At 56.0% G+C, this 26214-nt stretch overlaps 2 protein-coding genes across 4 annotated transcripts; one reads left to right on the top strand and one right to left on the bottom strand.

The window, feature by feature from the left end:
* The first annotated feature begins 286 nt into the window (after nucleotides 1-286).
* CLBA1 (clathrin binding box of aftiphilin containing 1) lies at nucleotides 287-6010 on the top strand. The gene is made up of 6 exons (XM_020897637.2): nucleotides 287-311; nucleotides 721-1362; nucleotides 2532-2677; nucleotides 3907-4036; nucleotides 4383-4487; nucleotides 5282-6010. Exons 2-6 carry the CDS (start codon nucleotides 847-849, stop codon nucleotides 5444-5446), a joined length of 1062 nt encoding a protein of 353 aa, XP_020753296.2. The 5' UTR covers nucleotides 287-311; nucleotides 721-846; the 3' UTR covers nucleotides 5447-6010.
* Nucleotides 6011-9341: 3331 nt separating this feature from the next.
* CDCA4 (cell division cycle associated 4) lies at nucleotides 9342-18751 on the bottom strand. 3 transcript variants are annotated; one of them, XM_020897683.2, is made up of 2 exons: nucleotides 18523-18751; nucleotides 9342-11296 (listed from the first exon to the last, which is right to left on the bottom strand). In XM_020897683.2, exon 2 carries the CDS (start codon nucleotides 11288-11290, stop codon nucleotides 10622-10624), a length of 669 nt encoding a protein of 222 aa, XP_020753342.1. In that variant the 5' UTR covers nucleotides 11291-11296; nucleotides 18523-18751; the 3' UTR covers nucleotides 9342-10621. The 3 variants fall into 3 exon arrangements, with proteins under 3 accessions (XP_020753342.1, XP_020753338.1, XP_070333810.1); XM_020897679.2 differs by lacking the exon at nucleotides 18523-18751 and adding an exon at nucleotides 17251-18320; XM_070477709.1 differs by lacking the exon at nucleotides 18523-18751 and adding an exon at nucleotides 18139-18320.
* Between the last annotated feature and the right edge of the window lie 7463 nt (nucleotides 18752-26214).

Genomic DNA, 26214 nt, shown 5'->3' with positions numbered 1-26214 from the left:
GGACGCATCTAACTGAAGGAGAGCCCCTTCACGCGGCGGCCGACTGGCGCACGGTGACGGGGCCCACGCAGGACGGGCCCGCTCCACCACCCAAGAGGCTCGTCCGGCTCAGGGGGCGGAGTCTGGCTCCACCGGTGCAGGGGCGGGGCCTGGCGTTGTCACGCCCGCGCGGCGCCGGCGCGCTGACGTCAGGGCGGCAGACGCCGGAAGCGGGACTGGCACGCGTCGTTGCCGGGCAACGGTCCGGCGCCGGCCTAGGGACACCCGACATCCCTGCTGCGCCGGCGGGTGGAGGCGGCGAGGCAACTCAGGTGGGTGCGGGCCCGGGCTCCAGCGCCCTGAGTCCGCCCTTCAGGAGCCCTAGGCCAGACCCGATCGGGGTCCTCAGCGGCCGCCTCCGATCTCCGCTCCCCTCCCGGAGAGGGAACTACCCGAACCCCCGGCCCAACTCTCGGGGCCCTCTGGGCACTGCCTTCCCGCGGGCGCCCCGACTCTCCCCTCCTCTGCCAGATTGGGCCTCGCAGACCCTTGCCCACGGCGACCGAGGCAGGACCCCGCAACTCGCCCACCCTGCCAGGCTGTGCTGACCCCCAGGACCTGCCTGGTCTTTAGGTCACGCCCCTGTGCTGGACCGGTCACCCAGGCGCGCGGAGGAGGAAACCGGGCAGCGGCTCCGGTTACTTTTCCTGGGTGACCAGGCAGTCTGTGTCCCTTCCACAGCGACAGTGGACTCACACCAGGCCATCTGTACTCCTGAGGAAGCCTTGGGCAGCCGCTGGGCCGTGGGCGAGCAGGTGACCCCCTCCGGCGCTGTCTACTTGGGGCTGCTCCCGCACAGCAGTATGGATGTCTCCTGAGCGTCTTCCCATCGCGTCTGTGCGGGCCTGGGGCGCCAACATGCAAGACCAGCGGGAGCTGAGGGGCACACCTGGCCAGGGGCTCCCTGTCTGCGCCCTTCTGAGTGACCGCCCAGAGCAAGCAGGCGGGGGTTCCCTCCGCCCGGTTTCTAAAGACCTCGGTGCACCTGGGAGGCAGAGCGGTGACGCTGTGGAGTGGGCGAGGCCCCACTCCACCCTTCCCCCGCTGGATGGGGAAGCCAGGATCTCTGGGGATAGCTTCGAGGGCTTGTCTACCAGCACCGCCAGGGGTCCAGACCCAGGGGAGCACAGCGGCGCCTGGGGGGAGTTTGAAGGCTTTCGAGAATCCTCAGCTAGCTCTGAACAATTCTCTCAGTCCTTTGAGCTCCGGGAGAGGCCCTCAGCCTCTCAGCCGTGGAGAACAGCTTCTGCCCAAAAGGAGCACGGTTCTAGCCAGCCTCACCAGGGTGGAGTGACAGGAACCGGCGCCATCGCCTCTTCTGAGGTATTTCTAAAGTCTTGGCCATGTTGCATAGGAAGTGTTTCCTACCCTGTGGTGGGGGACTGGTCAGGGAGGGGGTCCACTTGTCTCTGGGCCTTCATCCTGGACCCCTTCTGCTTTCCGTTCCCTCCACCTGCCCACTCTCCACCAACTGGGCTGGCTGTGTTTTCCTGGGCCCAGTCCTGGGCATGTGGGGGAAGAGCATTTTGTTTGAGTCTGTAATCTCCTTACTTAGAAAACCTTGCCGGATCACATGTCAGTGTGTGTTAGTGACGGGTTGCTGGAGGCGGCCTGGAGAGCCCAGCATGCGCCCCTCGTCCCTCCGGTCCTGCCCTGACCACCAGCGTCTCCCTTCACTGTGACTGCCCCTCACCCACCTCTCTCTCTGCCGTCTCTTCCCTCGTGGTTTACCCCTAACACCAAAAGCGAAACAGAGAAGGGAGGAGAGGAAAAGGTCCACTGGTTCTAGGGTGGACCATTTGCTTTCTAAACCCGGCAGTGTTTCCTTGGCCCTCTGACAAGATCCACTCCCCGTTCAGTTAGCTCTGCTCTAACGCTTGTTTTGAAGACAGGACTGTCTTACAGTGCAGTTACTGTATCGGGGAACAATTTGAGCGTAATGTGAACTTTGCCGGAAACACGGGGTGAATGCAGAAAACCACACCTGCTGAGCTGAGACCCACGTGAATATACACCACACACATGCCCACCTCTCCCAGCCACCTCGGTCTGCCACATGCATCCCCCGCCCCTGGGGGCTCTCCCCACCTAACCCCCGACCTCAGACAACTCACCTTTCAGTACTTCACACTTCTCACAACCCACAAACCTCTCTTCCGGGAAGTGCCATTTTTACTGCAGTAGGGACAGATTTCTCAACCAATTCACACGTGCAAAACAGCACTCGCATTTTCACTGGCTGCCTGTCTTTTTTCCGTGTGTCACTGATGAAGTTTATGACTGTTGTGCCATGATCACACTTTCCCACACACCCGTTTCCATAGCACGACTCACAGTGCAGTGATTTTTAGGAACAAATATGTCATGATTCAGTAGCAGCAATGATATATAATCATTTACAAATTTCATTTGTACCAAAATTATATATTTGGAATAAGGTGACATGATGTGTGTATGTTTCCTAGCTTTGGTGTGTTTTTCTTCTTTTTCAGCCCATTGTCAGCTGTGAGGATGTTTTCAGGTCTGCTTTTCAAGAAGTACCAGTCCCACAGGCCACCGAGGGCATCTCCACCTTAGACCACTTCTTAGAAACAAGGAATGAAGAAAAATCTGGCCTTGAATCCGTGCATAAACTGTGGTAATGAACTGAAATCAGTACTCGCATGTCCGTCCGGCAGGCTGAGCTGGTGGTCTTGGGGTCATAAGGTCTTCTGCTTCGACCTCTGTGGAGAACACTGACCCTCCCGAGGTCCCACCACCTGAGGTCAAAGGGTCGAAGGGTGGCTGGCACGGGTGCCGCCCGTCCTCTGAACAGCCCTGTCCAGCCCCGCCTCAGGCCCTCTCCAGCAGGTCCAGAGCAGAGTGGGCCGGGGAGGGCCAGCTCCTTGGGTCTGGGTGGGAGCGTGGCAGGTTCCGGAGGGCCCAGGGGGCTGGCATGGCGGGCTCAGGCTCCTGGGGGATGGGAGCGAGTGACCCCCCAGTTCCTGGAGAGGTTCTCAGTCCACCTCAGGGCTGCTACTCCCAGGGCCAAGTCCCTGGGATCACAGGTCACAGAGGTGCTTGTCTACCGATGGCCATTTCATCAGACTGCCTTAGCAGCAAACCATACTAGCTCAAGTGAATGGTGAGGTGGGCCCAGGCCCCAGAGGGGTGGTAGAGGTGGCTGGGAGCCGGCTCCTCTGGGACCTAAAGCCGCCTCACAGGCTGACACTGCAGACAGCGCTGCAGGCGGGGCCTCCTGGGCCCTGGCAGGGGTCTGAGCCAGCCTGCCCAGCACGCTCTCCCGGGAACCAGGGCTCACTGCCTCCCCAGGCTGTGGTCCGGGCCTGCGGGCGGGGGGCGTGAGCCCGGGGCACCTGTATGCACAGGTGGGCCTGGGGGTCGGGACCTGGCCCGGCTCGGCGCTTTCACCCTGGAGATGTTTGGGGACCAGCTGTGCCCTCCCTCCCGGAGGCTTTCGCTCCCAGAGGCCGGGCCCGTCCACCGGGCAGGGCCCCAGCACCCACTCTGGCATCTGCTTCTCCGTCTGTGGGCATCTCTCTGGCACCTGGCCTGGTTCCAGGCACCTGAGATCGTCCGGGAGCAAGACAGCAGAGTATATCTAGCCCCCTGGAGCTTCTGCCCTAGGAGGAGACACACGGTGGTGGAATCAGTCGGTGGTGGAATCAGTCGTTCAGGCCAGGGATGAGCTCTGTGGAGACAGAGCCAGGAGGAGGGAGCGGTGTTGGTTGAGTAGATGCTTGAGCAAGTGAACGAAGAAACAGAAGCTGGGCTCGGCGTCCAGAATGCTGGCGGGTCAGACGACCTCTGTGCCTCCCTTCTGAAGGCCTTCCAGCTCGCCCTGTACTTAAGGCAGCTCTTTTCCAGTTCTGAATCTAGAAAACTCTGGAGGGCTCTTCACAACACTGGGACCACGACAATCTCCCGATGCGCCTGGAACGAGTCCCGCAGTCGGGAAAACTTCCTTCCTGTTCTTGGAGTAGACGCTGCTCAGAAGGTGGGCTGACCTGGGTAGAGAGGGGTTCCCGGAGGCCAGCCAGACCACATGACGACTTTGCCAGCCGCGCTGCGCAGCGCACCGCAGGGCCCGCATCGGGCTGGGGAGGGGGCGGGCGCACCAGCAGCCCGCTGCTGCTTCCTTGGGCTGCCTGTCCGGTGTAGCTCCTCGGGAGGGACACTGCGGGGCCAGGGTGCGCAGAGGGCGGCCCCCAGTGAAGCCCAGATCGGAGCCACATTGCCATTTTACAGGGAGATGTGCCGGAGGCCCAGGTGGAAAGGGAAGCTGGGAGGAGAAGACCCTCTAACGTTGCGTCCCTTTGGCTGACTCTGATTTGCTTTCTCAGAGCCTCTCAGCGAGCCCTGGCCGCACTCTGGGCGAGCCTGGCCTCCACGAGCCGGAAGAGCTCGGCTTCCGCCTGCAGCGCTGCAGAGCCCTGATCCAGACCAAGGTGAGCCCGGGCCGCTCTGCCGCTCCCCCCGCGGCTCTGAGCCAGCAGTGCCGCCGGGCCGGGCGGCAGCGCCTCTCCACTGCGCAGAGGGGCCCAGGCAGGAAGAAGGGGCTCCATCCCACAGCCCCTCGCCCGGAAAAGCCTCTCCAGGAACGGGGTCTCCACCCACCCTTGCAGCAGGCATTGGGAGGGGGACGCCCTGGCCAGCCCATCGCCTCTAGAGCCCTGAGCTCCACCCGGAGGGACCTGTCCACCTGCATCCCCCACCCTGCGCTGCTCTGGAGGTGGGCATCCCGCCCCCAGGGCCAAGGCCTGACGCACAGGGGCTGAGAGGGGGTCATGTGGGGAGGGGCCTGAGTGGAGCTGGGGAGGAGGGCAGGGCAGTGCAGCCCGTGGGCCGGACCTCTGCTCTGCAGAAACATCACAGGGCAGGAGGCAGAACCTTCCAGAGGCATGTGGCTGGGCTGTCTTAGAGCAGCAAGACCTAGGTGTCCCCAGCAGCCCGTCTCCTGCGGGAGCCCCAGCAGGGACTGGAGCACAGTGGTGGCCCGATAGGAACGTCCAGGGGCCGCGGCTGGGCGGGAGGAGGACCAGGAGGCCAGCCCGGTCAGGCCAGAGCTGCCCTCAGGCGCCGTCCCGGCCCGTCCCCTCGGGGAGAAGCTGTGGCTCTGTCCAGAGCTCCTTCGTGTTGACACCGCGAGGGAAGGCCCAAGGCAAGCTGGCCAGGTGCCAGCGGCCGGGGCGTCCCTGAGGGCACGTGTGCTTGCCCTGACCGGTCCCTCCTCTCTTGGCAGCTCTCGGGGACGCCGGGTGGTGGACAGGGCAGCCTGATCACCTACAGCCTCTTCCTGAAGACCCCTGTACACGGAAATGGGCAGTACATCACGATTCCAAGGAAAAAGAAGATTTTCAGTCCTCGTAACCTAAAACTGACATTGTTTAATAGTGACATTTGCTAAAGTGGGAGAACTTTTGTGTGTTGATGCGGGATTTCACTGCTGTCTTCCCAGTCTCATTTGATACTGGAAACCAGAACAGTTTCGTGGAGGTGGTCCATGTCAGGGCGGACACTCTGAGGGGGTGCGTTCCTCAGCAGGGCCAGCCGCCAGGAAGGGTGCGCCCGGGTCCCCAGGAGCCCCGCCCCAGCCTGGTGGGGGAGAAGGAAGGTGGCTCTGGAGGCACCTGTGAGGCCCCAGGCCCTGCGCCTGAGCCACACTGCCCGGGACCCCAGGCTGGCCTGGCACGCGGCTGGGGCTGTCACTGGGAGCAGCCGTCAGGGCCCTGAAGGCCCTGCGTGTGTTGCTGCTGCAGTGGCCCCCGGCCCGGGTATTCACGCGGCTGGGCGTGCGGCGGGGGTGGGGGTGCCGTTTCCCCAGAGCAGGCGTGCTCCCTGCAGCAGCCACACCTGCCTGCCAGCGGGCGAGCAGCCTGTCATCAGCTAGGGAAGAGACCCCTCCAACGAAAGAGCCCAGCAGGCGGCACTGACTTTTGTAAAATTGTATTAAATGAAACAGCCTGGACAAGCTGTGTTCTTGCTAAATCGCCGGCTCTGTGGGCACCCGCGCTGGACCGAGCGGCAGCCCCGCCCACCCTCGGGGAGGCCCGGGGAGGGACGGCCAGCGGGGCCCGCAGGCACAGTGACCCCAGTGTCCGTGTGCCCCCAAGGCCGCTCTCGAGGCAGGGAGACCACAGCCGGGGCGGCTTCAGACGCCAGCTCCATGGACGCGGGTGTCAGACCCCAGCAGAGGCCCAGTGGGGGCACAGTGACCAACAGGTGTCACTTGTCACACGTCATACGGCAGAAGGGTGGGGTTGTCACCCACACCTCAGTGCCCTCAGCCACGCTGCAGACCCCTGCCTGTAGACCTGAGGCTTATCTAGGGGTGACTGATTCTGGGGGCCTGGGTGTTTGAGAGACCTGCATCTCCTTCTTTCCAGCCGGCAGGTGGGAGTCTGGAAACAGCTTTCTGCCATGCTGCTTCCATCACAGGGAGGGGACTGTCCACCTGGGGTCTCCCAGGACCCCGCCAGCAGAGATGGCCTGGGCTGTGCCATCACGTCCCGACCTTCGGTTAAAGACTTGAGAACCCGACATATGCCGTCCTGCCCCCCACCCCTCCACCCCCAATCTCGGTGCCCGTGGCCTGCAGCAGCGTGAAGCGGGGCCTGGGCTCCCCGAGACAGAGGCGGGGTCACGCTGCTGAGAGCACCAGATCCTGGTCACTAGACGGTGTGGTCAGTAACAAGGGCCCGGCCCCGGCCTTACAGGAGAGTTCCCACAGAGGTGGGAGCCGTGAAGCAAGTGAAGCATCTACTAAGAGGGAAAAGACAGTGCCGGACGTGGATAGGCAGGCGCGGGGCAGACTCAGAGGGACAGCCCCTGGGTCGCCCCTGTGCCATTTCTTCATTCGGCCAGTCATCTCGGCGTGCCTGGCTCCCAGCCCACTTCTTCTGCATCTCAGGATCCTCCCGTGTGCACGCACGCATCTCAGCCAAGGTGGATTTTACCGAAAGGGCGTCTAGTAGAACATCCTTGACGGGACTCCCCTTTGGCCTCCAAGGAGCCTTTTCTGCACGTGGTCGGGGAGGTCTCCAGGACAGGAGAAGCAGCGTGTGGTCTGGGCGGGGCCCCGCCTCCTCCCTTAGTTGCCCTGCTATTCTTGTCTGGTCTTGGCGTTCCCACCCACAGGGAATGTCTCCGATCACTTTACCCTAGGGGTCCATCTGCCTCCTGCCTCACACCCAGATTCAAACTCAGAGGCTGCTGTGTTCCTGTTCTCAGGGCGGCCCTCCCTGCCCCGCTGGCCCAGGGTCCAGCTGGACCTCAGGCAGCTTCTCACTGGCGTCCGGAGTCTGATCTCTGTTCCCCCGCCCCCCTCCACGCTCTGTTCCTTCACCAGAGCTTGGCCCCTGCCTCCACTCCCCGTCTAGTCAGACATCCAGTTTGGCCCTGATTCTGCACCCTCACATCCACCCACGTGAGGAGGGGGCTTCCTGAGCTGGGAGAGACCGGCTGGCTCATGGGGAAGTGCCACCCAGTGACCCGATTGGGAGGCACAGGGTGTGGGCGGCCAGTGCTCTCACGCAGACCAGAGCAAGCCCAACCAGCTACCAAACCAGGGCTTAAATAAAGCTGCTATAAAACCTTTAAAGATGAAAGGGAACGTGTTAGTCGCTCAGTTGTGTCTGACTCTTTGTGACCCCACGGACTGTATGTAGCCCCCCAAGCTCTTCTGTCCATGGAATTTTCCAGGCAAGAGTGCTGGAGCAGGTTGCCACTCCTTTCCCCAAATTTGAAAATAAATAGAAATAAAAGGGCTGAGGTTATAAAGAATACCTAGGCAGTGGAAGAGGCCCACAGCAGCTCTCGTCACCCCAGTGGCGAGTGAAGGGACTTCCAGCTCCCTTCTGTAAAATTGAGAAGCCCGCTCTGACCAGCACTCTGGGGTTCCTGCCAAGTCTCCATCAGCCTCACGGAGCTGGGTTCGGACACACAGCCCTGCAGAGACCTCGGCCATCGTGTGAGGAGGAGCCTGGCTTCCCTGATGCCTCCATGCTGCAAAAAGTATGAAGAGTGACCACAGAGAGAGAGGCCAAGAGGTGCCCGAGGACCCAGCGCTGGAGTCTGCCAGCCTGGGAGCCAGCCATGTGTGAGGGGAAGCAATAGCCAGGATGACACGCGATAATGTTTGTTACAAAACCAGATGACAGTGAAAACACAGCGTCAAAACCTGAGGGAGGCAAGGAAATCGGTGCTTGCCTTGAAATTCACAAACGCAAGGAAAGGAACTGAGATTAATCACTGCCTGACACACCTCAACACTTTACGCTGCGTTCCCTGTGAACTTTTGAGTCACCTTCTCATGTGATGATACTCTCCTATCACTTACTGTCCTTAAAGATAACCCAGTGTATGCTTACTATGGACGGTTCAGAAGTTTCTTTCAATGTTAAAGACTAGCCATTGGTGTGAACCGCCCTCAGGGCTGGGCCCCTCGGGAATCTCTCCTCTCCGCAGCTGCAAACACACACTGAGCATCTCTCCCCGAAAACCCAGCTTCCTTATCTGGAGCCCAGAACCAGCCTGGCCTGGGGGGAGACGGTCATGAGGTGGTGGGGTGAAGGCAAAAGCCTTAGGATTGCAGCCAACACACCTTTTTTGCAGAGTTTACGAACAGGTGACTATGTGCACACAGGAACTTAAAGCTTCACCCTCATCACTAGTCCTGCACCTCCATTCAAATCCATCGCCAGCAACTAACCACTGTTCCTCCCTGGGGACCGGACACTTCCAGGGGCATCGGTGTCCAGGCGGACCCCATCTCAGCCTACCCAGGACTAGGCCATCAGCACCCCGAGCAGGCTCCCGAAATGCGAGTGGGCTGCTGGCAGGAGCAGAAAGGAGACTGGGGGCTCAGCCGCATCCACAGAGAGGGACCCTAGAGCCACAGCCCAAGTCACCGCGGAGGCTGCCAGACAAACGCTGCAGCCGCCCTGACACGGAGCACGTGTTCCGAAGACAGAACCGCCACCGGACACAAAGTACCAAGTCAGATGTGCTGCTTACAAACATCCACGTCAGCTACTTTCCACAAGGGAGTACTTTCAAAATCTGAGGGAGCAGCCCTCGGACGTCGAGAGCCACAGCCCGCGTCTCCCCCGCAGCTTCCCGACCTCAACCCCCAGTGCTGTCCCACCTGCCACCTGCCGCAGAAGCCGGGGCGGGACTGCCGCTGCCCGCCCGCCACCACACCCACGTGACGCCACGCCCGCCCCACAGGCCCCGCTGGATTAGCAGGCTGAGCTGAGCGAGGCAGGAGGTCCGTCCGACAGGTAACTGACAACTCACTCCACTCCGTTAGATAACTTTTTAATAAAATGAGGTGTAATCGCTGATACTAAGCAAACACGCCTTCTTGGGTAAGGGCTGGAGGAGGAAGAAAAAGCACAAGAAGTGGGAAACGTGGGGTGGAGTGGGGAGTAGACTCACATGTAAACCAGTGATAAAGATCTAAACGCTGTGGGCGGTCTGGGTGCCTGGGCACAGGACACACAGCCCAGCCCACCGTCAACGACCCTCAAGACAGAGGAGCCACAGTAATGACGTGTCCAGACTCCTTCAGTCCTAGACTTAAGTTCAAGCTTAAGATTCTGTCCCAGCACCGGTTTAAAGGAGCATATGCGAACACCCTCCAACGCAGTGGTGCACAGACGCCCTCCCCAAACACGGCAGCTCACAGCAGCCCCTGCGTGCATGGGCCCAGTGCTTGGGGGTCCAGCAGCCGGCCAGGCAGGGGTGTTGGAGGGCAGCAGCTGTAGGAGAAAGCTTGGCTGTGCTGGGAAACCTGTGCAAGAGGGGTCCCTAGACACAGACCCTCAGAGGCACCACCCGAGACCTCAGGTACAAGTGGTCTCCAGGCAGAGCGCACCTGACTTCCAGCCCCGAAGACACTTACACATAAACAGACATAAATAAAACCCTTCAGAACCCACACCGCAGTCCAGCAGACATGTGGTTATGCAGCAGATCTGGTAAAAGCATCACATGCAAGGCCTCTGACCCTGACCTCGCTCGGACCGCAGCAGGGCCTACGGGCAAGGCTCACACCCAAGTCCAGAGTGGAAATCACGACGCGTGGACACTGCAGACTCAAGGCAGTGATACTCGTTGTAAAAAGAACAGTGTTCTTTAAACCTTAAAAAAATGAAATACACCGACTGCAACTGTTTAGGCTGTAAGTTTCTAATGTAGCAGCAGACCATGTTTATAGAAAAAATATACTTTTAAGAAAATAGCTAAAAAAATCTAGTGATCAAAGTATAAAAAGTTAAAAAATGTATCTTAAGACAAAATATTGCCTCAAACATATAAAACTTAATTTTAGAAAATTCACCCATCTGAAGTTGGATGAGGCCGGATGCGGCTGGCATCCTCTGGTGGGGCTGTCTCAGGGCACCGGTCAGGGCCCAGGGCGGCACGACCGCCCGCGGGAAAGCCGCCGGCCCTGGGAAGGGCAGGGCCGCCGGACGCTGCTCCGGGGGCTCTCCCAATCACAGAGGTGGGCCCCCGGCACCCACAACCTCGCATGCCGGCTGTTTCCGTGAGTCTCACAGATGCACCGCACTGTCGCCGCTCAGGTCTCCACCAGGATCTCCACCACGTGGTCCAGCTCGCCCAGGTCCGCCTTGCAGCCAGTGCCAGGGGGTGGGGCAGCCGCAGAGGCGAAGGACTCCAGCCCCTCCGGGCCCGACTTGGCGCCGCCCACCATGCCCGTCAGCACGGCATCCAGGTCGTAGTAGGAGGCGTCCACGTCAGAAAATAGCTCCTCCACGGCGCCAGGGCCGTGGTTCTCCAGCGTCTCAAACACCTGATCAAGAGACCTGGGGAAGCCCCCTCGGCTCTCTCCGGGGCCGGCCCTGTCCCAGGGGCCTCCTGGCACAACTCCGGGAGCCTGTGCTGCCGGGACCGTCTGCAGCGCAGAGGCCAGGTCTGCGGGGTCGGGGGCCGGGGGCGGCCCCGCCCGAGCCGAGCGGCACAGAATCTCCGTGGACACCAGGCGGTCACGCGGTGCCCGCCCCGGGGTCTGGGGCCTGGGCAGGCACCAGCTCCCGTCCTGGGTCATCTCCTCCTGGATCTGCCGGACCGTGTTGGCGATGAGGACGGAGCGGCACAGGTTGGGCTCCGCCAGCATGTGGCACAGCTGCAGCTTGACCAGTGACATGTCCAGGAGCGACTGGCGCTGCAGGGGGTCAGCGGGCGCCTCCTCCTCCGAGCACTTCCTCTTCAGCCCGCGGGCGAACATCTTGCCCTGCGGAGACAAGAGACGCTGCTGAGCCCGTTGCAGGGGTCCCGCGGATTCTTCCGCACCTTGGCTGCACCTTGGCTCCGACCTCAGGGGTAACGCGTATCAGCGGGGTGGGGGGTAGGGCGTGGACGGCTGCGCTGCACCCGCCCCTCCTTCCTTCCTCAGCGTCTGGAAGGCCCAGGGCTGGGGCGGGGACCACCAGAGGCTGGAGCAGTCTATGGCTCTGAGTGGACACCACACTGCACCACTGGATGAAAATGCTGGTTCTTGGGCCTCACCTGGACCGAGGCTGACCGGACACAGCCAACCTGCTGCACCTCTGCTCTCAGAGGCAGAAAAACAAGGAAGCTGCCCTTCTGAAAAGGCTCTAAGTTAGGAGACCCCAGGGGACGTTAAAGCTGGAGCAGAAAGCAGCCAGGGCCCGTGTTTCCCCACAAGCCCCCTGTAGGGTCCCTCCTTCCAGGAACAAAGTGAAGCTGTAATGTACAAACCCTCTCTCAAGTTCATAAAGTAACTCAGCATTTTTATTTCAAGAAATCCACCTGAGTTACCCATCCAGAGCTAACGCGGCCCTTGCCATCAGCCCCACCTTAAGAACAAAGGCCCCTGTCCTCCAAGTCTCCTGTGGACATCGCAGCTCCCACCTCCTGTGCATTTAACAGGTAAAGACCTTTTTAAAAGCATGTGACTTCTTGGGTACTTATCCCAGAGAAATGAAAGCCAATGTTCATGTGAAAACATGCACAAGAAATGTTCACAGCAACTCCACTCACGACAACCCCAAGCTGGGGAGCAAGCCCTTCAGGGAGCGGGCGCTACCGCTCAGATGCCACCACGCAGAGGAGGACTGCCCCGCGGTGCGGACTCGGACGGGCCTCGAGGGGGTCACGTGGCACAAGAAAGCTCATCCCAGGTGGCCCAGGGCCGGCCCCCTCCGTAAGGATCCTACCATTCAGAGGGGGCTCCCTGGGGCCAGGACAGCTCACATGGGGACCTCGGAGGTGCTGCATGAGCCCCGACTGCTCAGAACCACACGCGGGCACACGACACTCAGACACACGCACGCACGACCCCACCAGCGCCGAGGCTGCTCGAAGGCCAGTTTCCTGCAGGGGCTGCTGGGCCAGGCACCGCACGCGGATGCAGACACCGGGAGGCAGGGAGGCAAGGATGCCCCTCCACAACACTTCTCTACAACTTCCTGTGGACCTGCAACTACTCCAAAACAGAAAGGGCAAAAACTAAGCACCCAGGACCTCCCTGGTGGCCCAGCGGCTGAGACCCTGAGCTCTGCGTGCAGGGGGCTCAAGTCTGATCCCCAGTCAGGGAACTAGACCCCGCATGCCTTGACTAGAAGATCTCACATGCCACAAGGAAGATCAAAGATCCCGACTACTGCAACAAAGACCCAGCACAGCAAAAAAAAACCCCTGCAAAAACGAAGTGACCACAGCACATCCCTCACAAGATGTTTCCCCAGAACAGCAAACAGGTCTAACTCATCAGGATGATCCGGAAGCCAAGCCCATCACGGCAGCCTGCACATGCCCACTCATCAACAGCTTCAGCTCACCACCAGAACTCAGGAAAAGTATCTCAGTGACTTCCAGTAATAAAGGATTCAAGTGTTTTGTCTTAGCTACAAATTCAACTTTTACAGTCTTTCTTCCCCAGTTACTTGTGTAAAAGTCACGGGCTTAAGATTTCTAAGCATACTGAAAGTTAATATAAATTATGTCACACGATATCCGGTCCATCAGTTCACGGCAAACAGATAGGGAAACAGTGGCTGAATTTTTGGGGGCTCCAAAATCACTGCAGATGGTGATTGCAGCCATGAAATTAAAAGACGCTTACTCCTTGGAAGGAAAAGTTATAACTAACCTAGACAGCATATTAAAAAGCAGAGACATTACTTTGTCAACAAAGGTCCGTCTAGTCAGCTATGGTTTTTCCAGTGGTCATGTATGGATGTGAGAGTTGGACTATAAAGAAAGCTGAGCGCCGAAGAATTGATGCTTTTGAACTGTGGTGTCCGAGAAGACTCTTGAGAGTCCCTTAGACTGCAAGGAGATCCAACCAGTCCATCCTAAAGCACATCAGTCCTGGGTGTTCATCGGAAGGACTGATGTTGAAGCTGAAACTCCAATACTTTGGCCACCTGATGTGAAGAGCTGACTCATCTGAAAAGACCCTGATGCTGGGAAAGATTGAGGGCAGGAGGAGAAGGGGACAACAGAGGATGAGATGGTTGGATGCCATCACCAACTCAATGGACATGGCTTTGGGTAGACTCCAGTAGTTGGTGATGGACAGGGAGGCCTGGCGTGCTGCAGTTCATGGGGGTCTCAAAGCGTCGGACACAACTGAGCAAATGAACTGAACTGAACTGATAAAGAGACACCCCGTGTTCAGGAAAAACACTTGAGCTTCAAGGGTTGCTCTCTCTGAGGTAACGAATCACCTTGAGCGTCTTTCCAGCTAATCTCAAATCCTCACCCTGCACAACCACTGACTTAACCTAGGGCCCTGGGGATTTCCCAGTGTGTGTCCAGGGCTTAGAACTCTCAGCTCTCACTGCTGAGGGCCCAGGTCCCATCCCTGGCTGGGGAACTAACCTCCTGCAAGCTGCACAGCCTGGACAGAAAAAAAAAAGGTAATGTAGAGCCTAAACAGAACTCCCTCAAATAACGCGATTAAGCTCAACTTCAGCAGCAGAGGAAGTCGGGCCGCCCTCCCACAGGCCCCGTGCAGCTCAGGCCGAGGGCAGGTCAGCGGCCACTTGGGTCAGCGGGGATGGGTCCCAGAGCACAGCCAGGAGGCTTCACAGGGCACCTCAAGATACCACCTCCCTTTCCTCAAGGGGTCCTCAGAACGGCCAGCGCTTGAATTCATGACCCGGGGAGCCCCCCGCTCCAGGCACTAAAATCAGGGCGGCGACAGCTCGGTGCCCTCAGCATGGGGGCAGTACTGGCAGGAAAGGCCAGAGGGCAGCCTTCCCGCTGTCCGCCGAGACCGAACACACGGCGAGGACACTCAGCTGCCGCCACGGGAAGCAGCCCGGGACACAGCCCGCTCCCACCACCCGACAGGCGGACAGCAGATTTCTGTCAGGCTGCCCAGGACGCCCGCCGCCCGCCGCCCTCCCCAGCCCAGGCTCCGTCAGTAGCCCAGGCTTCCTGGTTTTTGGTCTCACTCCCCACAGAGAACCAGCTGGAGAAAGCCGCGCAGGATGTGCTCACGGCCAGCACACTGGCCAATCATGCGGCCCCCAGCCCCTTCAGCCCCCAGCCCCCCGCTGGGAAGCACCCCCACGCCTCTGCTGCCCTCACCCCTGCCCAGCCCGGTGTGCTGGGGGCAGCCCCGCGGCGGCTCGGAAGACAGCACTGCGCTCATTGCGTGGGGCCCGGTTCTCGTCCATGGTCCCTGTGGGTAATGGGGGGAGAAGTCGAAGCACAGGGCAAAGATGCTCGGCAACCAGTCATCAGGCCGTCTTCCTGGCGTTTCCAAGGCACGTTCTCCTGGGCGCGTCCGCCTCTAGGGACACCCTCCTTTCCACGCTCATCACGCCTTCCCTGTTACTCAGCACTTTACTGCCACTTCTGACAGCCACATGTTTGTCACAACATAGAACACCCTGATGGTCCTGCTGCTCTCTCCAGGCTTCATGTCCCTGGCCTTCCGGGGGGCAGATGAGGCGCCATCAGCTCCAGCACTGACTCGGCGCATCGCGGGAGAAGCAGCTGGGATCCTGCCAAGCTGCCCTCAAGGAAGGAGAGCCCCTGCCCCCTCCGCATCTCCCCCGTGCTGCCGTCACAGCGGCTGCTGAGTCTCCCATGCCTCACCGACCTCCCTGCAGCAGCCAGAACACTCCCCCCAACCCCCCGTCCCCCCAGCGGATGGAATGTCCCGTAAAGTTCCAAGTGAGCTAGTGAATGGGTGAAGTGTGCTGTACCCGAGGACAGGGTACTATGCAGTGAGAAAACTCCACAGGCAGATGCAAGGATACTCCTCGGTGGAGCGGAATACCCTGAGGAGCGAGGCAAGGACGGAACACAAGGACCGCGCTCCGGGTGCGCAAGAACTCGCGGAGGGGGAGAGGGAGCCCAAGCTGTGGCCACTGAGGAGCTGGGAGTGGCAGGGACTCCCTGGGACGGCGGGAACACAGCCCCTTCGGATGGGAGCGCGGGTCAGGGCGGAGGCATCTGTCGGAATCCACTGACCTGCACAGCTAACATCTGCGTGACTGCCCTAAATTACACCTTCATCAGGAACAAAAGTGCGTCAGTAAACAAGGCGATGCGGCGGCTACCAGGATAAACCTAAACCACCAGCTACTGCCTCCCTGCACCCCGATGGGCGTGCCAGGACAGAGCTGGCCTAAATTACTCCTTTCAAACACTCCAAAGCCTAAGCAACTGTTAATTTGTGTTACGCTCAACCCAGGAAGATGTTGGCAGACTTACAACTACAGAAGGGAGCAGCCCTTGGACAGTGCCCTATCCCTGAGGCTGTGTCAGAGGGTGGGGTCAGGGTGACCCCAGAAAGTGGCCTGTGAGGGTCCCCTCCTCAGACATCTGTGTTTGGGACCAAGTCTGAACAGAGGACGGTCCTGAGGGACCCTGACAGATGCCGGGGCAGAGGAGGGGACGCAGACCCCCAGCCTGCCTAGCGGAGCCCCTGCTCAGCCCAGACTGTGGTCGGAGGGCGCTGAACTCCTAACACAGGGGCACACTAGGCCCCAGCCTCCCAGGCTGTCCTAACTGCAGAGCCTGACTCACCGATGAGTGCTGAGCAAAAAAATGTGGGGCACTACCCACCTCTGCAATCGGTGGGAAGGTCTTGCCAAGGAGCTGGTTAAGCCCCGAGGCCCCAGTCCTCATGTGCCACCCACCCAAAACCCCCAACCTCCCCGGGCAGCCACCTGCCAGAGGCACCCCCATCCCCACTCTACAGCACGGCCCTCAGGCCTCCTCCGGACCAGCGCTCCACCAGAGGAAAACGAGAGGGAGGGACAGGCCTCGAGTTCTGGGTGGCGGTGGGCCAGGGAGTGCCGCGCCCACCCACTGGGGCACCCTGCCAGGCACAGCCAGGTCCCCGTGCCTGAGCAGCTCACACGGTGGCCCCCCGCCGAGAGCCGGTGGGAGATGCAGACCGCTGACTCAGGAGGTAGGGCCAGGAAGAGACGGTCACCACGGCCCTCAGCCCTGGGCAGGCACTCACCCGCGTGAGCCTCAGGTATTTACGGCAAATCAACATCAACAGTCCCAGTGCTGTCTCACTATCAGACTGGCTTTGAAATACTCACCAAAGATGCAGCAGGCGAAATAAAGTCTTAAGACTGCTGCCTCCGAGCTGGTGTGGTAGGGTCACCCTCCACTACTGCCTCTCTGGAGTTTCCATAAGCTAGCACTAAGAAGTCGATTGCAAGTATCTTTTTTTGAGGGGGGCAGCATCAGGGGACCTGTGGGATCTTAGTTCCCCACCAGGGCTCGAAACCCGGGCCCCTGGCAGTGAAAGCACGGAGTCTTAACCACCTGACTGCCAGGGAACTCCCTCAAGTAACTTTCGTTACTTGGAATAAAATACACAAGCTTTCTCTGCCTCGGAATATGTTCTAATAGCAAGCTTGAGGGAAACGTCCAGCCTTTTCCCAAGATAAAAGCTGCCGTCTTCTCTCTGTCTCAAAAGAAAATTATAACTTTTTTTCATTCTGAATTTCATTTTTAATTATAAAACATGGTGGAACTTGAAAATAAAGAGCAATTGTATGTAGGAAGGTCATACAATATTTAACTTTGTAAGAGGACAGTATCTTTCCTGGCTCTTTTCAACAGAATGGTTAACTCTGTGAGGTTGTCCTGTGCCAGCCACACAGGGCCCCCAAAGAGGAATCAGGGTGAGTTTCCAACAGAGGGAAACCTGCTATTTGGACCACAGCCTCTCCCAGCAGTTACCTGGCGGATGCTCTTCCTGGTCATCCTGCTCTGGGGACAATCAGCTTTTGAAATCGCAGAGCAGCGGGCTTGCCTCTGGAAGCGAGTCTGGTACTTTTCCTAGCCCGGCGACCAAGGCAGGATGGGGCAGCTCAGGCAGCCCAGTGGACACAAGGTCTGGGAGCCCTGCTCCCCCCACGCCCTGCTCCCCTCCCTGACGTCAGTGTCCACTGGACGGGGCAGCTGAGGCCAGGCTGTGGGGAAGCAGACGAGTGTGGCTTCAGGCCACCCAAGGCTGGCATCAACTCCCCTGACCAGTTCTTAGAGAAGCTGGGCCTTCTGCTGTGCAGGGGAGGGAAACCATCGCAAAACATCCTCAGGGTTCCTTTCCAAAGCAATTAAAGCTGAGACACAAAGGAAAGGAACTCAAACTGAACACTCACAGGCACGCAGCCCACTGCAGGGAGGCAGCCCTGACTTCAGGGGTTCCAGAGAAAGGAGCCTCGGCCTGGGCCATTTCTGGAAGGCAGGCCAGTATTGCAAAGCCCGCGTCCTGCTAAAAAGATCTATGATGAAATCTAAGCATTCCGTTGTGAACACCTATCACCCACTGCTGGCTCTACAAGAAATGCAGATTAGGAAGGAAACCTAGAAACGGATGGGTGGGGAGATAAATGGATGAATGGATAGGTGGGTGGAAGAAGAACAGAAGGATGGACAGATGAGTGACAGAGAGGCAGCGGCTTCGGGGCACTGTGTTCAGGGCTACAAACAGGGTCAGGGTCCCTACAGGTCTTCCTGGAGGGTCACTGTGTGAGCTGGGGGGATGAGGGCCTGCACTGACCTCTTCCAAGTCCAAGGCAAGAAGACAGCGTGGGGGATTCCCCGCGGAGAGCCCGACAGACCTACCTCAGGGGTTTCTCCTCCTTAAAAGACTTCCCAGTTAAGTTAAAGCTAAGGGGACGTTCCTGTGGAATGAAACGGAGCGGGACAGCCCAAGTTCAGGCCGCGGCAGCAAGGGAGCCCCAGGAGGCCGGTCACTCGGCGAGAGAACCGGCTGGGGACGGCGGTGTCCACGGCCACGCCCCTTCTCCGACGTGCCTCCTCCGGCCTCCAGGTTCCCCCCCGAGCCCGACGCCTCGGGCACCCCCCGGGTCCCCCTCAGCCTCCCGGGTCTCCCGTCCGGGACAGCACCCCAAGGATCCCTCCAGGCGTTTACGGTCCCCGCCTACGACCGAGTCCGCCGAGGCCCAGCAGCCACACAAAGGACCCGGGAAACGCCGGAACGCTTACCTGGCCGCCAGCGTCCGCGCAGCCCGCGCAACCCGCGCCGCCGCCGAGGGAGGGGCTGCCGGGAGGGGCGGGGCCAGGGGCGGGGCCGCGCAGCACCCACAAAGGGTCGCCTTGGAGCAGGCCGCCCCGCCCGCTGATTGGCCGGGGGCGGGGGCGGGGCCTCAGGTTCAAACCGTGGGCGGGGCCTGGCGCGCGAGTTCCCGCGCGGCCGCGTTGGCCGTTGGGCCCTCGCCCCAGGCCGCCCGGCTCCGGGCGGCTCCCAGGTCTCCGCGCGCGGCCCCAGTGCGCCTGCGCCGTCCTCTCGAGGGGCGGGGCGCGAGAGGATGGAGGGGGTGTCTTCTTTTAAAAGCTAACTTTTTAGTGGGAAGGCCCTGGATAGGATACAAAAGCCTCAGTCCATTCAGTCAAGGAGCGTTTCTCGAGTGCAAGCCGGGGGCTCGGTGGTGACGCAGTGAGAAGCCTTCATTCTCCCGTGTCCCATGACGAGTGCCCAGGGGTAGACGCTGGGGCGCCCACCTCGCGGGTAGCGCAAGCCCGCGTTGGATGGGGGCTCTGCCCACACAGGCCTCGAGGGCTATGGCCGCCTGAGGAGGAAGGAAGGGAATAGAGGGGAGAGCGTCCCGGGCGTGAGCGGATCTGGGTCCAGGTGGGCCGGGTGCAAGGACTGGGGCTTCCTTCCGAGGGAGGCAGGAGACGGCCTCAGGAGACTCGCAACTGGTTATAGGTTGGGGGAATAGAAAGTCCAGTTAGGTCACTGCAGTGACTCCAAAGGTCATAGGTGTGCAGGTCAAACGAGGAAAACTAGGGGAAAGTTTGCGGCACCAAAGATTAAATTCCTTAATATGCAGATTATCCTACAGCTGGAACAGAGATGAACAGACTGACAGAAAGTGGGTTCAGGGCAAAGAAAATAAGATTCCCTTAACCAGAGGATGAGATAGGGCATCACCAGCTCAATGGACATGAGTTTGAGCAAACGCCGGTAGATAGTGAAGGACAGGGAAGACTAGCCTGCTAAGAGTCAGAAAATACTGAGCGACTGAACCACAGCCTGATGGAAAACGCTCAGCCTCAGAAGGAAAGCAATGCAAATTAAATCTACACTCGCTTGATGCCAATTTATACTCTCAGATTGACAAAGATCCAGAATGCTGTAAGGAAGGTGATATCTTCCAGAGACTTCAGTCTTACTCAAGCAAAATGTCCAGCATAAAATAAAAAATTAACAGGTATACCAGGACACAAGACCAAAAATGGCAAAAAAAAAAAAAAAATAATAACCCAAAACAACAGATAATAAAAATAGACTTGTGGGTGAACCCAGGAATTGCTCTTATGGAGCTATTTAAAAACAGCAATTGTTGTAGTCCAGAAAATTAAGGAGAACTGGAATCTATGGAAAACACTCAAATGCGAGAAATAATACCAGTCGTACACAAGACAATGAGGAAGGAACTCTTTTTAACATGTTCAAAGGATGGGGGCTTCCCTAGTGGTCCAGTAGTTAAGACTCCTGTCTTCCACAGTAGGGGGTGACAGTTCAGTTCCTAGTGGGAAAACTAAGATCCCATCCTCACTCTGACGTGCATTGCAAGCTTATGAGTCACCAAGAATATGGAATACCCCTGTAAGTTAATGATTATTCAAGAAAGCAGGTTTGCTTAACCACAAAACCAAGAAAACTTGCTTAACAAAGATGAGACGGGAATCCAAGTTCTTGTTCATGGAGCCAAAGAATGGAATCCACGAACATGAAACATTCACTGTAGCAAACGAATAGGATTTATTAAAGAGGAGGAAAGTACAAAGCTCTCAGCGTAGACACTGAGAAATCTATATGCAGGTGAAAAAGTAACAGAACCGGATATGGAACAACAGACTGGTTCCAAATTGGGAAAGGAGTACGTCAAGGCTGTATATTGTCATCCTGCTTATTTAACTTATATGCAGAGTACATCATGAGAAACACTGTGCTGGATGAAGCACAAGGTGGAATCAAGATTGCCGGAAGAAATATCAATAACCTCAGATATGCAGATGACATCACCCTTATGGCAGAAAGCGAAGAAGAACTGAAGAGCCTCTTAATGAAAGTAAAAGAGGAGAGTGGAAAAGTTGGCTTAAAGCTCAACATTCAGAAAACTAAGTCATGGCATCTGGTCCCATTACTTCATGGCAAGTAGATGGTGAAACAATGGAAACAGTGGCAGACTTTATTTTCTTGGGCTCCAAAATCACTGCAGATGGTACTGCAGCCATGAAATTAAAAGATGCTTGCTCCTTGGAAGAAAAGTTGTGAACAACCTAGACAGCATATTAAAAAGCAGAGACATTACTTTGCCAACAAAGGTCCATCTAGTCAAGGCTATGGTTTTTCCAGTAGTCATGTATGGATGTGAGAGCTTTACCATAAAGAAAGCTGAGCACCGAAGAATTGGTGCTTTTGAACTGTGGTGTTGGAGAAGACTCTTGAAAGTCCCTTGGATTGCAAGGAGATCCAACCAGTCCATCCTAAATGAAATCAGTCCTGAATATTCGTTAGAAGGATGAATGCTGAAGCTGAAACTCCAATCCTTTGGGCACCTGATGAGAAGAACTGACTCATTTGAAAAGACCCTGATGCTGGGAAAAATTGAAGGCAGGACGAGAAGGGGACCACAGAGGATGAGATGGTTCGATGACATCACCGATTTGATGGACACGAGTTTGAGCGAGCTCTGGGAGTTGGTGATGGACAGGGAGGACTGGCATGCTGCAGTCCATGGAGTTGCAAAGAGTCAGACACGACTGAGTGACTGAACTGAAACTGAACTGAGGGACTGAACAACAAAAGCCTGATTAGTTTAATATTTTACCAGGTGACAAACCCTTTGAGCTTTTCAAAGACCTCCTGGAAGAGCCTGGAGTTAGTTCAAGGTGAGAAAGCCTTCATTTAGAACCCAGCTTTTGCAAAGTTTGTCAAAAGGCTTTGGACATTTGCTTAAACTGGACCACAGACTACTAAGAAATGATTATTAATTATCTATTTGACCAAAGTAATGATAAATGATTTCTAAGCCAAATACAAAAAGTTAGGGCTTCCGCAGGAGACCTGGGTTTGCTCTCTGGGTCAGGAAGATCCACTGGAGAAGGGAATGGTTACCCACTCTAGTATTCTTACCTAGAGAATTCCATGGACAGAGGAGCCTGGCAAGCTACAGTCCATGGGGTTGAAAAAGAGTTGGACATGGCTGAGCAACTAACACACTCAAACAGACACAGGGCTTCCCATATGGCTCAGGGGTAAAGAATCCATGTGTCAATGCAGAAGATGCAGGAGATATGGATTTGATCTCTGGGCCTGGAAAGTCCCCTGGAGCAGGAAATGTCAACCCAATCTAGTATTCTTACCTGAAAAAATTCCATGGACAGAGGAGCCTGGTGGGCTACATTCCATGGGGTCACACAGGGTTGGACACAACTGAGTGAGTGAGTGACATGGTTATAAGAAAAATGTATCTCTTTTAATACCAAGATGATTTCATTTTCTTAAGTAATCAAAGATCTGATCAAGACAACCTGAAGCACAGGAAATAATTTGGGTAAAGCACAATTTTGGTTTTCTAAGCAAATGATTAAAAGGTAAGGAAAAACCTTTCACACTTTCTTATGAGAAGTAGACAACAATTCAAGAAAACCTAGCCCCTTTAGCATATGAAACTTGTTTTAGTTTTACATAAGTTTTACTGATTTGAAAGCTCATTTTAAAAACCCTTGTAATAGCAACTCAATTTTAGACATCTTGACCACATATAAAGTTACTTTTTTTCCAAATATTCCTTTCCTACAAACTTGGAGCAGCAGCTATGCGGTGCTGGGGCAACTTTGAGGAGATATCCCATGTCCAGTGGCAAAGGAGAAGCCCCAGCAAGATGGTAGGAGGGGCAAACTCGCGTTTAGGATGGAACCGCATTCGCAACAGAGACGCTCAGAGAGCTCAAACAAACCTTGTGCGCACCAGGGCCCAGTAGAAAGGGGAAGTAACACCACAAGAGACTGACCCAGACTTGCCTGGCATTGTCCAGGAGTGTCCAGCAAGGCGGGGTCGGCGGTGGCCTGCTGCAGGGTTGGGGGCACTGGCTGTAGCAGTGCCTGCATGGGACCTTTGGAAGGAGGTCCCGGTGACTCAGACAGTAAAGCGTCTGCCTACAATGTGGCAGACGCAGGTTCAATCCCTGGGTCAGGAAGATCTCCTGGAGAAGGAAATGGCCACCCACTTCAGTGTTCTTGCCTGGAAAATCTCATGGACGGAGGAGCCTGGTAGGCTTACAGTCCATGGGGTCGCCAAGAGTTGGATTGACTGAGCGACTTCACTTTCACGTTCACCATTATCTTCATTACCTCCACCATAGTTTGGCCCCAGGTAAATAACAGGAAGGGAACACAGCTCCAACCATCAACAGAAAATTGGATGAAAGATTTACTGATTTACTGATGGCCCCGCACATCAGAACAAGACCAAACTACCCCTCAGTCAGTCTCTCCCATCAGGAAGCTCCCATAAGCCTCTTATCCTTATCCATCAGAGGGTGGACAGACTGAAAACCACAATCACAGAAAACTAACCAATCTGATCACATGGACCACAGCCTTGTCTAATTCAATGAAACTATGAGCCATGCCATGTAGGGCCACCCAAGATGAATGGGTCATGGTGGAGAGTTCTGACAAAACGTGGTCCACTGGAGGAGGGAATGGCAAACCACTTCAGTATTCTTGCCTTGAGAGCCCCATGAACAGTATGGAAAGGCAGAAAGATAGGACACTGAGAGAGGAGCTCCCCAGGTCGGTAATGCCCAGTGTGCTGCTGGAGGTCAGTGGAGAAAAACTCCAGAGAGAGTGAGGAGACGGAGCAGAGCAACAACAAGGCCCAGCTCAGGACGTGGCGGTGACGGACGCGAGGCCGAGGCTGTGAAGAGCAGCATCGACAGGAACAAGGTCCATGCTGTACAGAGCAGCACTGCACAGGAACAAGGTCCATGCTGTAAAGAGCAGCATTGCACAGGAACAAGGCCCGAGGCTGTGAAGAGCAGCATCGACAGGAACCTGGGATGTTAGGTCCATGAACCAAGGCAAATCGGAAGTGGTCAAACAGGAGGTGGCAAGAGTGAACATCGACATTCTAGGAATCAGAGAACTAAAATGGACTGGAATGGGTGAATTTAACTCAGATGACCATTATATCTACTACTGAAATGTGGGCAAGAATCCCTTAGAAGAAATGGAGTAGCCATCGTCGTCAACAAGAGTCTGAAATGCAATGCTTGGATGCAATCTCTGAAATGACAGAATGATCTCTATTTGTTTCCAAGGCAAACCATTCAATATCACAGTAATCTAAGTCTATGCCTCAGCCAGTAATGCTGAAGAAGCAAAAGTTGAACGGTTCTATGAAGACCTACAAGACCTTCTAGAACGAACACCAAAAAAAGCTGTCCTTTTCATTATAGGGGACTGGAATGCAAAAGTAGGAAGTCAGGAGACACCTGGAGTAACAGGCAAATTTGGCCTTGGAGTACGGAATGAAGCAGGGCAAAGGCTAATAGAGTTTTGCCAAGAGAACGCACTGCTCATAACAAACACCCTCTTCCAACAACACAAGAGAAGACTCTACACGTGGACATCACCAGATGGTCAATACCAAAATCAGATTGATTATATTCTTTGCAGCCAACGATGGAGCTCTGTACAGTCAGCAAAACCAAGACCGGGAGCTGACTGTGGTTCAGCTCATGAACTCCTTATTGCCAAATTCAGACTCAAATTGAAGAAAGTAGGGAAAATCACTAGACCATTCAGGTACAACCTAAATCAAATCCCTTACGATTATACAGTGGAAGTAACAAATAGATTAAAGGGATTATATCTGATAGAGTCCTTGAAGAACTATGGATGGAGGTTCGTGACACTGTACAAGAGACAGGGATGAAGACCATCTCCAAGAAAATGAAATGCAAAAAAGCAAAATGGCTGTCTGAGAAAGCCTTACAAATAGCTGTGAAATGAAGAAAAGTGAAAAGCAAAGGAGAAAGGGAAAGATATACCCATTTGAATGCAGAGTTCCAAAGAATAGCAAGGAGAGATCAGAAAGCCTTCCTCAGTGATCAGTGCAAAGAAATAGAGGAAAACAATAGAATTGGGAAAGACTAGAGATCTCTTCAAGAAAATTAGAACATTTCATGCAAAGATGGGCACAATAAAGGACAGAAATGGCAGGGACCTAACAGAAGAAGATATTAAGAGGTGACAAGAATACAAAGAACTATACAAAGAAGATCTTCACAATGCAGATAATCATGATGGTATGATCACTCACCTAGAGCCAGACAGCTGAAGCTGAAACTCCAATACTTTGGGCACCTGATTCGAAGAACTAACTCATTTGAAAAGACCCTGATGCTGGGAAAGATTGAAGGCAGGAGGAGAAGAGGACAACAGAGTATGAGATGGTTGGATGGCATCACTGATTTGATGGACACGAGTTTGAGCAAGCTCTGGGAGTTGGTGAGGGACAGGGAGGCCTGGCATGCTGCAATCCATGGGGTTGCAAAGAGTCAGACATGACTGAGAGACTAAACTGAACTGAACTACATCCCTGGGGGCTCAGATGGTAAAGAATCAGCCTGCAGTGCAGGACACCCGGGTTTGATACCTGGGTGGGGAAAATCCCCTGGAAAAGGAAACAGCAGCCCACTCCAGTATTCTTGCCTGGAAAATCCCATGGGCAGAGGAGCCTGGCGGGTTACAGTTCATGGGGTGGCACAGAGTCCGACTCGACTGAGCAACTAACAGTTAAATTAGTTTAGTGGGTGAGAGAGCGCCCCCTACAGGCTAGTCCCACCTCCTACTTTATTCTCTTTAATTCCACAGTACTGTTTGCTGCTTTTCTGTAAATTGGAAATTCTTTCAAAACAAAAAGCTGGATAAAAGTATATACACAAAATAATTCTATATGATTTCCATGGGTGTCTATATAGGCAAGTAAATGTTTAGGAAAAGGGCAACTTCTATAAGTATACATGGGAGTAATAATAAATGAGATGGCATCTCCCACTCAATGGACATGAGTTTGAGCGAGCTCCAGGAGTTGGTGGTGGACAGGGAAGCCTGGCGTGCTGCAGTCCATGGGGATGCAAAGAGCCGGACATGACTGAGCAACTGAACTGAACTGAATAATAAAGGAAAGAAAACAATGTCCTTATGACACTGGAGGGACACAGCAGGGGTTGCAGTGTGAGAGAGCTGAAGGAGTGAAGGGGGCTGGTCAGGGTGTGTGGCCAGTACACCTTCTGATGTGGAGTAGGCCCTGGGCACGAGAGCTGTGGTGGGCTGGAGCCACATGACACTAACCCTTAAAAGGCCAAGGACTGGGACGGGCAGGCGGAGGGCACAGAGGCCTTCCCCTGTGTGTGCGCTTCCTGCCCAGGGGGCTTTGCCCACAGAGACTCAGAGTGGCTGTGGTAGCTCCAGACCTTGCATTCAGTTTCACAGGTGGTATAGGGAAATAGCCTTTCCTCCAGGAGGCAAACTGAAGTCCTGGGCCGCCTCTCACCTGCCAGAATTGAACACATGCCGTTCCAATGGTGTTTGGCTTAGGGCAGAGGTTCTCAAGCTGTGGGCCGGTACCCCCAGCAGCAGCATCTCCAAGGAAGT

Source organism: Odocoileus virginianus, chromosome 16, assembly GCF_023699985.2.
Source record: "Odocoileus virginianus isolate 20LAN1187 ecotype Illinois chromosome 16, Ovbor_1.2, whole genome shotgun sequence".
Taxonomy (NCBI): Eukaryota; Metazoa; Chordata; class Mammalia; order Artiodactyla; family Cervidae; genus Odocoileus; species Odocoileus virginianus.
This window is presented reverse-complemented; position numbering and strand designations above follow the sequence as displayed.